General features: G+C 56.7%; 1 protein-coding gene across 1 annotated transcript in view; it reads left to right on the top strand.

Annotated features, from left to right (window-relative positions):
* The window catches only part of LOC119105247 (fibrocystin-L), a 25,103-nt gene extending 14,034 nt beyond the window's left edge, over positions 1-11,069 (top strand). Inside the window, exons 19-34 of the mRNA XM_037228715.1 lie at positions 494-712; positions 1,629-1,833; positions 2,444-2,674; positions 3,712-3,846; positions 4,104-4,235; positions 5,086-5,143; positions 5,514-5,590; positions 5,787-5,846; positions 6,302-6,478; positions 6,860-7,081; positions 7,568-7,735; positions 8,062-8,195; positions 8,530-8,860; positions 9,219-9,441; positions 9,864-9,961; positions 10,915-11,069. Of these exons, the coding sequence (XP_037084610.1) occupies positions 494-712; positions 1,629-1,833; positions 2,444-2,674; positions 3,712-3,846; positions 4,104-4,235; positions 5,086-5,143; positions 5,514-5,590; positions 5,787-5,846; positions 6,302-6,478; positions 6,860-7,081; positions 7,568-7,735; positions 8,062-8,195; positions 8,530-8,860; positions 9,219-9,441; positions 9,864-9,961; positions 10,915-11,069 (2,625 nt within the window). The remainder of the gene's footprint in view (positions 1-493; positions 713-1,628; positions 1,834-2,443; positions 2,675-3,711; positions 3,847-4,103; positions 4,236-5,085; positions 5,144-5,513; positions 5,591-5,786; positions 5,847-6,301; positions 6,479-6,859; positions 7,082-7,567; positions 7,736-8,061; positions 8,196-8,529; positions 8,861-9,218; positions 9,442-9,863; positions 9,962-10,914) is intronic.

The raw sequence follows: 11,069 nt of genomic DNA, 5'->3' as shown, positions 1-11,069 counted from the left end.
AACCCAGAGATGCCAGTCTGGGCGAGCCTTCCACCAGAACCCAGAGGTATCGGTCTGGGCGAGCCTACCACTAGAACCTAGAACTGTCAGTCTGGGCGAGTCCTCGACCAGAGCTTAGAGGTATCGGTCTGGACGAGCGCCCGGCCAGAACCCAGAGGTATCGGTCTGGGCAAGCCCTGGACCGGAGCTCAGAGGCATTGGCCAGTGTAAGCCTTCAACTGGATTCCGAAATCAGTGAAGACCAGGGCTCAGGTACAGCCGCAGTCAGGCTGGCTAGCGCAGGCTGGCGTACGCAAGGACGAAAAGCTCAGCATGCATGTCAATCCCATCTTTTCGCTAACAGCTAAGAAGCTGGGAAACTCCATGGATGTCGCTTGCGGTCTCGGCGCTATTCTGAGGCTCGAGTGCCATGCTCGAAGTGTCTGCGCAATGTACGGACGTCACACCGATCATCCCGCCAGCTGCCGGCGTATACAAACCACGTGCTCCCCAGGTGCCCACGGCCGTGTGCGACCCGAGCGTGACGCTTCATCGCATGGCGTTCAACAACCCGAAGCCGACCAGCCTGCTGTACAAGGAGGCCACCTTCACGACGCCACACGGCAGCGCCCAGGTGCCGTGGAAGAAGAAACGGCTGACGCACGGCCTCGGCTGGATGGCGCTGCTGCCGGGCGGCGAGACGAACCAATTGTCCTTCGAGGACTCTGATCAGGTAGGCATGAGCCAGCTGTCCTTCGAGGACTTGGATCAGGGGGGCATGAACCAGTTGCCCTTCGAGGACTCTGATCAGGTAGGCATGAACCAGTTGTCCTTCGAGAACTCTGAGCAGGTAGGCATGAACCAGCTGTCCTTCGAGAACTTTGAGCAGGTAGGCATGAATCAGCTGTCCTTCGAGGACTCTGATCAGGTAGGCACGAGCCAGCTGTCCTTCGAGGACTCGGATCAGGTAGGCATGAACCAGCTAAACTTCGAGGACTGTGGTCAGGTAGGCATGAGCCAAATGCTCTTCGAGGACTCCACACATAAGTGAACTGGAACCAGCTGGGAGTCGAGAGCTCCGATCATGCACACACGATCCCGCTGTCCTTGGAGAGCACGAACCAGGTAGACACCAATCAACGATCCTGCGAGGACCCGGTTTATCGTGCACACGAATAAGCCGCCCTTCGAGGACTCGGAACAGGTCCTCGTGGCTGGTGTCATCTGAAATGTTTACACCTCGTCTGACACCGCGTTATGTCAAGCTGGCTGAAATCACGTTTTATGAACCATTGTGTTTTATGGCTAGAATATTGAGTGATATATTGCACGATGTTCAGTGCTATTGTGTTATAGATTTCATATTCTTAGAACTTCAGACGAGCTGGCAGTTTAACAAAGTATGCTTGCGAACGTCATAACGGTGCTGCCATCACAGCTGCATGTTGGCTGTAAAACCGTCAAAAATACACAGAAGTCTAGCCGCGGAGCTTACTTTCGTAATGCTCCGCGCCACGACCGCTCCCGGGTCACGTGACTGAAAAGGGTCTGATTGGCCAGCTGCGTCCGAGCGTGACGGACCGCTGCTCCGCCCGTAGCCAATCACGTGGCCCTCGGTGCCGCGTCGTGACTGTCTCATCCGCCGGCAGCTGACCAACATCTCGTACACGGCGTCCTTCTACTTCTTGCGGGCGGACGACCGGCTGGCGGTGTCGCACGTCGTCCTGCAGAGGCCGGACCGGCTGGATGCGGTCGGCATGCCCTCCAACGGCTCCGGGCCGCCGCTTGACCTGGCAGCCGGGCTGCACGGCGATGTGCACTGGAACAACGACACCTACACGCTCTCCTATCTCGGTGCGGCCGCTCGGCGCGCGCACCAAGCCCAGCACGTGTCGGGGAGGTGTCAGAGCTGCAGTTGGACGATATGGCACGGCATTGCTCGGTCTCTTTGTTGTTTCTGTGTTTTAATGCAAGTTGAGGAAAAGCAATGAAACTAGAAGACGCTTTGATTGTGTACCCGCGGCCAGCAATATCCATCATGTGTTGCTTATTGTTGCACGCGCGGCGTTACTGCAACCTAGTTATGCGTAGCGCCCTTTTGTAAAGACCGCCAGTTTCGCACCGTTTGCGCTGCAAAAATGGTTAAGAAAATGCCGCTTAAACTAATAATGCAGCACAGATCATGAGATTCGTGGTACAGACGGCTGTATGCTGCCACTGAAGAAGATGGCTTTAGGGCACATGCTTGATGAATAACTGTCCACGTAAACTCACCCGGACGTTAATCCATGATCCTGCTTTCCGTCTTCGAATGGTTGCCCCCCCCCCCCTCGTTACATCTTGTTTGACCCCGTCAACATCATTTGCACGCATCAGCACATTGCTTCGTCCACCACGGTCATGGGGCCATCCGGCTCCTCATCAGGTCATCACGACTGACTGACCTCCGTGTGCCCTGCGGCAGTGGCCGGCCAGTCTCGCTCGCGCCGCGCCGCCGGCCCGTTCGAGGACCGCGACCCTGGCCGCACCCAGTCCGTCTCGCTGAAGGTGTATCGCTGCTTCTTCGAAGACTGCGTGCCGCCGCCGGTGCCGACGGTGCCGACCGGCCGGCCCGACCAGGTGCAGCTGTGGTCGCAGGCCACCGACGGTGTCTGGCTGGTCCCCGGCCAGATGGAGGATGTCACGGTGCCACCAGGTACGAGCGCCGAGGCCCAGGACTCAGGCCGGGCAGCTGGCGCTGGGGTCAGTGAGCGCCGCACGGGTGCGTGTGTGCCGGGTCAGGGGAGGGGAGGAGTTTTACTCCGAGGTATTCCCAGCGTCCTGGGGTGTGCCTTTCCCTCTGCGTGCACGTGTCAGGCACGTTTACTCCTAGGCGTACCCGGCGTCCTGGGATGTGCCTTTCCCTCTACGTGCACGCGTCAGGCACGTTTACTCCGAGGCATACCCGGCGTCCTGGGATGTGCCTTTCCTTCCACGTGCACGCGTCAGGCACGAGGAATGATGTCCGGTGTGGGCGCTCAGCCAGGCCGTTCGCTATGGCTACGCGGCTGGGCCCAGGTACATATGATCAGATGCATCTCATCTTTTTTAATAACCAGCCCGTGCGCCCGACCGGGAATATTTGCGAGTGCGTATAGGTCGTCTGTATTTTCTAAAATGATGCTGAGAAATTTGTATACGTTTCGGGGCGGGTCAAAGATCTTGAAGAAGAAGAAAGAAGTACGAGACCTTGGTGTTTTATGTGACACATCACGGCCCACGCCTGCTTGAATAATGAAAGTGTCGATCTGGATATATATATATATATATATATATATATATATATGCGTAGTTATATTGCATGTATTAATGCACGTAACTGATGGTGTCAGTAACAATCTTTATTTCGTCGTGACAGCATTAGTATTTGGGCAAATGGCTTCCGATGCTCATGACAAAAACAACTAAAAAATGAATATATTGTTTGTTGAATCGGGGTTTGCTCTACGCGCTAGTTTACTGTTACCAACAAGCAACAAACGTGTCCTGCCGCTATTTTAATTGTTTTAGTTTCAGCAACATTTCTCACCACCCTCCTGAGCAGGAAGCTCTTCGGTTTGCGACTTTGTGTCCCTAACATGGGTGTCCGTGTCCGGTTCTTAACTCCATGGCTGATGTGTCGGGCACTCCCGCATACCTGTTCATAGCTGGCCGTTACAAAAAGGAACTACCTGTCACCGCCCATGCCCCCAGGGCTTTGGGTGCTGGTCGATGTGCCCCTGCCTCCAATCCGTCGCCTGACTATCTACGGCGTCCTCGAGATTGGAGACGACCAGAACAATGTGCTCAACTGCACCCACATTGTCGTCTTTGGGAAACTGATAGCAGGTAGTTGTCCACTGCGGAACCTAGGCTGTGCTTTACGAGTTTGTATATTATGCCGTATGTGCATAATTTAGACCTGAAGCCTTAAACTTCATTAAGACTCCATCGTTAGAATATTGAGCTCACGTCATGCCCAGGTCTGAGCAAAAGCGTTAACTTCATGGAACCACATAGGCCTGACACAGTTTTCTGAGACATGGAACAAACATAAAACCTGCGTGTGGTTCCAAGGCGAGTCACATCCCGCTCTGCGTCGCCAGGCACTGCCGAGCAGCCGTTCCAGAACAACCTGACGATACTGCTGCGCGGTCGACACCGGCGGGGCGAGGACGGAGCCTCCGCCGACATCCCTATGCCGGCTGGCACTCCCAACATCGGCTGGAAGGCGCTCGGTACGCGGCCGGGCTGTAGGGACCGGATAGATGGCGCCACAGTCAGAACACGGCGGGCAAGGATACCGAGTCATTCTTTGACGCCGATCGTATATATATATATATATATATATATATATATATATATATATTTAGTTATATACATATATATTTATGATTCCATTACCAAGATGAGAAAAGTGCTTCAGGCTGTGGGCTGCATTATTGAAAAGCTAGTAGAATATCACATCCACGCTATGTGATTCACTGCTTTCACTTCTTTCCCAGTCGTTGCTTTACATGGGAACATTGCACGCCTATAAAATTGTTTCGTATATCCAGCTTTCTCACCTTTGAATTTTGGACCGGTCAAAAATTTGCGTAGCAGTAACTGCTATGCTCCCCTGACTTCCATGTGATCTTTCTTTATGCCGGTCATTTCCCTCTGCCCTGTGGTATTCTTGCAAACATTCGAGTTCGGAATGGCCTCTTCTGTTACCGGTACCGCACGTGAAGAATCGGCATTGCGTTGCAGCATTGAAGGAATGCGATGCAGTGCAAGGAACAAAAATTGCTGCAGCACTAACGGCAATTTTGCAGCTATTCTGGACTGAATATGTTCGGACAACTGCGTAGGCTGTTACCATTTACTCCTCGTGGTATTTGTTATAACGCTTGAAGAAATGCTGAGACGGTCCATTTGCTTTTATGGACACAGCAACCCAAAGCTGTCTTGTCCGACTTTCTAGGCCACCAGCGACCGTGACGTACTGCAGCTGTTTGTTCCCTCGTCTCTCGCGTCACCAACGACGTGCAAAGCGTCTTATCAAAGTGTCTAAGCCGAGCAATCCCCGTCCTCCTGCCACTCCAGCTACGTTCGGCGGTTTGGAGCTGTTCGGTCGGCCGACGGCGGTCCAGTGGACCTCGCTGTCGGCCACGGCGGCGGCCGGCTCCTCCTCGCTGTCGCTCAGCTCGGCCGTCGACTGGCCGGCCGGCGCCGAGCTGCTGGTCTCGACCAGCAGCTTCGAGTCGCGCCAGACCGAGGTGCGCCGCGTGGCGGCCGTCTCCGAGGACGGCATGACGCTGACGCTGAACCAGAGCCTACAGTACGAGCACCTCGGTAGGTGGCATGGCGGTCGGCATGACGCTGACGCTGAACCAGAGCCTGCAGTACGAGCACCTCGGTAGGTAGCGTGGCGGTCGGCAGGGCGCTGATGTTGAACCAGAGCCTGTAGTACGAGCACCTCGGTAGGTGGCATGGCGGTCGACATGACGCTGACGCTGAGCCAGAGCCTGCAGTACGAGCACCTCGGTAGGTGGCGCGGCGGTCGGCAGGGCGCTGACGCTGAACCAGAACCTGCAGTACGAGCACCTCGGTAGGTGGCGCGGCGGTCGGCAGGGCGCTGACGCTGAACCAGAGCCTGCAGTACGAGCACCTCGGTAGGTGGCGCGGCGATCGGCATGACGCTGACGCTGAACCAGAGCCTGCAGTACGAGCACCTCGGTAGGTGGCGCGGCGGTCGGCAGGGCGCTGATGCTGAACCAGAGCCTGCAGTACGAGCACCTCGGTAGGTGGCGCGGCGATCGGCATGACGCTGACGCTGAACCAGAGCCTGCAGTACGAGCACCTCGGTAGGTGGCGCGGCGGTCGGCAGAGCACTGTCTGCGGCGGCGGCCGCCGCCTCTACTGCAGTGCCGGGTCTGAGTGCAAGTGTGAGAGCTGTGGGTCGCTGTGATGCACATCCAACATTGAGTCAGTTATGTGTAACTGATATTGTTCCAGGAAGTGTGCGCGCTTTGGTCTGTTATTCTTACGATTGGTAAGGTTGTCCCGTCACCATGTATTGGTATCGCTAGTGTCTTCCGGCACGTCTTTTTGGAAAAAAACTGCCTGTTCCGACACGCAACACGGTAAACAGCAGTTGCTGAGCCAATGCTCGTCAGAAGAGCTAGTGCGATGAGCCTATTTAATGCGCCACCAGAACAACTCCGCCCACTCGGAGGCCCGGAGCCCCCCTCAGCACTCGTCCACTCCAGGCTACTCTGCAATGGGTGGGTATGCTGACGTTCCACGCCGGCCGTCGCAGGCATCGGCTTCACGATGCCAGACGACTCCGTCGCTCCCCTGGCGGCCAAGGTCGGACTCCTCTCCCGCAACATCCGCATCGAGGGCGAGTCCTACGATGACGTCATCGAGGAGAGCTTCGGGGCGCGCGTGCTGGCCAGCAGCTACAACGACAGGAACACCAACACGATGAAGAAAGGTCTGCGCTGTGGTGTCGTTCACGTGCCTGTCCCCCGGCTTGATGCATGCTCACGTCGCCCACTGGCTGCACTCTGCGGCAGCGTTGATGACAGCAGTGTTGCGGTAGCGTCAACTCATACAAATGGCAAGCTTGTACCTTACAACTGAAGTCTTTAAGCGTGTCAAAGACGCCCAAAATGCATCTCAGACGGATGTTTGTCAGGGTCGTTTACTTGTTTGCATAACCGCTGACCACATCTTACAAGTTTGCACACTAGGTGGACGATGAAATTGCTGTTTCCCCTGCTATATCTTTCTGCGGAGCCCAGGTATCGTCGGCCAAGCCGTCGAGTATGCTCCGACCCGCCGCGTTGTCTGACCGCCACCCCCGCCCGCGCAGCCTCCGTCCAACTCTCCAACGTGGAGTTTCGGCTGGCTGGCCAGGACGGCTGGAGTGACGCCTACGACCCGCGCTATGCCCTCGCCTTCGTCTCCCTGGACGATACGGACTCCAGCGTGGTCAACTGCAGCTTCAACCACCTCTTCAGCCCGGCCATCGGCATCTTCTACACCAACAACCTCACCGTTCAGGGCAACGTCATCATGCACACGGTCGGATCGGGTGAGGCGGGTGGGGTCGTCATGGGCGGGCTGTCGTGATTTGTTGCAGGGTGTTATGCGATTGTGCTCAATAGTAAATGTGAGTTTCGTTTTGGTGCCGTTGGTGAGCGTTCTTAGTGCGTACACCGCTCTATCCCGCTCTTTTTCAGGAAGTATGGTTACTAAGACTCGGATATTTTTTGTCCTAATCTTAGCAAGGGCGAGAGGAAACAATGGTTTTTACCACGACCGCTGCGCGCCTAAGGGATAATTTAGGCAGTGACACATCAAAGCATGGGAGATGGGATGCATAGGAGCTGGCTTTGCTACGACTTAGTGTGTCTGCAGGGGTGCAGATTTGATGTGCGTTGAGTACACGTTCGTGCGTGTGACAGCGACAACCTGAGCCGCTGTTTGTGTACACACGTTCCGTTGTACTGGCCTGAACAGGAGATATTTACCCGCACTCCTGCCGCTATAGCGCCCTCACGCCGGGTCTGCCACGCAGGTATCATCGACGAGGGCGTGGGCAACCGTCTGCAGGACAACCTCGTCTCGTGGGTCGTCTTCCCGGGCACGTACAACGGCCGCGAAGAGCCGGAGAACCTCTCCTGGGACGCCGGCTTCCGGATCCACAAGGCCAAGAGCGTGAAGCTCACCGGCAACGTGGTGGCAGGTGCGAACACCACTCCTCCTGTCCTGCCACGGACCACTCGTCCTCGGCCCCTGTCGGTAAAGCAGGGCCGCCGGACTGGATCACGAAGGCTAACGCTTGCCATGATGTTTCCTTTGGATAGCCTACCCATAAACGTTTGGGCTGAGTCTGAAATCCCGGTGGCAATGGCAGGACGACAGCGTCCTCTCCGACAGGAAGCGTCGGGGACGCAAAGTTGTTTCCGTTATGTGTGGCTCTTGCGTCTCCCGAAGCGTTTGTTCTCGAAGCCTTCTGACGGGCAGCACACCAGCATGACAGGCTGACGCGTCGGCGGCTGTGCTGAACAGGCTCGGAGCGGCTGGGCTTCCACATCAGCGGCACCGACTGCGCTGCGCCTTCCAACTGGGCCAATAACGAGGCACACGGCGTCCTGCACGGCGTCCATATGTTCAAGAAGATCACGCACAAACAGTGCGCCAAGGTGCGGCGAGGGCAGCCCGGACAGCAGAGCCGGACCGCTCCCACTCTGACACTCTGACACTGACACTCTGACACTTAGCATGACACCCGTGATCTCGGGCACCGCTCGTGGATGTCACACTGTTTCGCTTTGGTCTGGCTGTCGTACTGGCTTGCGATGCTCAGCCATTCTTGCAGTCAGTAGCGTTAATTAGAAACGATCCCTCCACGCTCAAGCTTTGTAGTTCCTTGTTTGTACGTCTTACGCGCTTCAGCCTCACCGTTACGCAGGACTCACTATGCCTCGACGCTCAGCGACAGTCACGGTAACGTCGTACGGCGCTCCTTCCCACCAGGTGAGCGGCTTTTACGTGTGGCGGGCCTACGACTTCGGCATCTACTTCCACGTGAGCTCGCACAGCGTCGTCGTGGAGGACAACCTGCTCGTGGAGAACACGCTGGCGCTGCTGCCCATGCTGTACGAGCCGAGCCCCGTGTCTCACCAGTACGCCGACAAGCACATCAACGTCACCAACACGCGTATCGTGGCGGTGACGTCGGCCGAGCAGTGCGGCGCCGACACAGCGCCGCAGATCGCCAGCTACCGCACGCAGGCGCGGTCGCCCCGCGCGCCCGACGGGGGCCGCACAGGCCTCATGTGGGGCCAGTTCATCGCCAGTCCTGTCGGTGAGCGCTCCGTGGCCCGCGGGGATGAGGAGGAGCCTGCTGGAGCTTGTGACGCCCGGGAGTTATCGTCATTAGCAGTTAGATAGTGTGTTGGATGTAGCAGTGCAGCCCGGGTGTGTTTGTGCTGCAATTAGACTCGTCGTGCACATTGAGATGAAGCTTTTTGGGTGAGCCTGTCTGTATGACGTGTGTTGCAATGTAAGGTAACTACAGCTGAGCGTAACATTGACCCTCTACGATTTCACTTGACTGTGGTGTTGGCCTTTTTGACGCCGTGCCGTGCCCGATTGTTAGCCGAACTGTCCCCCCCCCCCCCCCTCCCCGTTTCTCCACACGCCATCGCTCCGTTCGGCTGCAGGCGCGCCGCTCAAGACCTGGTACAATCCGATGAGCTACGCGGCTCTGCGCGGCACAACGTACCTGCGGTCGATCCAGCTGATCAACTTCGCCCGGCTGTGCGGCGGCCGCCGCGACCTGGCGCTGACCACCCTGGGGTCTGGCGACGATGCCCAGCACCCCGTAGTCAGCCAGGACGTCAGCTTCACCAACGTGCTCGAGGACGATCGTCTCTTCTTGCACGAGTGAGCCTGCGTGGAGATCGGACACCGCGGAGGGAATGAAGTACGGGTGTGCCTGTAGGAGGGGGAGAGACTGTGGTTTTCAGGGGTTGGCTGAGGCATGTCTTAAAGGGGACGTGACGTGCTGCTTTCTTAACGGTGTGATCACATGTGATCATGATCATCACATCACATGATCACACAGACGATAGGCGGTGTGGGTTTTGCATAGCGGGGAGACGTTGAACGCCTGATTGCTGGCGACTGATTACGGCTCTACACTAAGTTCACACGACGCCTAAGTCTGTTCAGTCAATATAAGGGACAGCGTGAAGAGGCACGCGGCCCAGATGGCTCCGGCATGTGCATACCGGCAGCACAGTGCAACCGTTATCCCATACATTCACCGGTGAACTCTTATTGACGGATGTGCCCCGCTTCCTCAGGCCAGATTTGGCAGCAGTGAACCCATCTGACTGCGTGGACATGGACTGTGATGGCCAGAAACACGCCATGCTGATCGACACCGACGGCTCCTTGATTGGTGAGCTGTCCTGCTTCTAATAACTGAGTGCCAGGAGCAGCCTTATGCAGTCCCATTTAGGGGCAAACCTACAGGAGTCTAGACTTATTTGGTTATCACTGGTGATGGGCTGCTGCCTATTTAGTGCACACCAAGCGATAGTCTGTGCTGAAGCATAACCATTGATTACATTCTGATACACTGGCTGGCTGACATTTTTGACGGCAGGGACATCTGTAGTTCTTTGGTAATGTATGTGTGCTGTATCGCATTGCCCGTCAAACCCGGTCCATCCCGAAGAATGCCGCTGACCCGATTTGAACCTATCCTGATCTCTGACAGTTGACACAACAGGCACTTCCACTCAGGCTCTGCCGACACAATGGTGCGTCTGGCCGAGTTTGAGTTTGACCATCTCTGACACAGCTGGCACTCCCACCTCAGGCTCTGCCGACACGATGGGGCCTCTGGCCGAGTTTGAGTTTGACCATCTCTGACACAGCTGGCACTCCCACCTCAGGCTCTGCCGACACGATGGTGCCTCTGGCCGAGTTGGAGTTTGACCATCTCTGACACAGCTGGCACTCCCACTCAGGCTCTGCCGACACAATGGTGCGTCTGGCCGAGTTGGAGTTTGACCATCTCTGACACAGCTGGCACTCCCACTCAGGCTCTGCCGACACAATGGTGCGTCTGGCCGAGTTTGAGTTTGACCATCTCTGACACAGCTGGCACTCCCACCTCAGGCTCTGCCGACACGATGGTGCCTCTGGCCGAGTTGGAGTTTGACCATCTCTGACACAGCTGGCACTCCCACCTCAGGCTCTGCCGATACGATGGTGCCTCTGGCCGAGTTGGAGTTTGACCATCTCTGACACAGCTGGCACTCCCACCTCAAGCTCTGCCGACACAATGGTGTGTCTGGCCGAGTTTGAGTTTGACCATCTCTGACACAGCTGGCACTCCCACCTCAGGCTCTGCCGGCACGTTGGTGCCTCTGGCCGAGTTTGAGTTTGACGGCGATGAGAGGCGAGGTGTGGGCTACTACCGCGTGCCCGAGTCGGCCGTCACACGGCTGGACGGCTCGCGCATCCCGTACGCAGAGAAGATGCCCAACAAAGGTAACTGA

Source organism: Pollicipes pollicipes, unplaced genomic scaffold (genome assembly GCF_011947565.3).
Source record: "Pollicipes pollicipes isolate AB1234 unplaced genomic scaffold, Ppol_2.1 Scaffold_6137;HRSCAF=7276_pilon_pilon_pilon, whole genome shotgun sequence".
NCBI lineage: Eukaryota > Metazoa > Arthropoda > Thecostraca > Pollicipedomorpha > Pollicipedidae > Pollicipes > Pollicipes pollicipes.
Note: the sequence above shows the minus strand (reverse complement) of the source record. Positions and strands in the feature narration are given on the sequence as shown.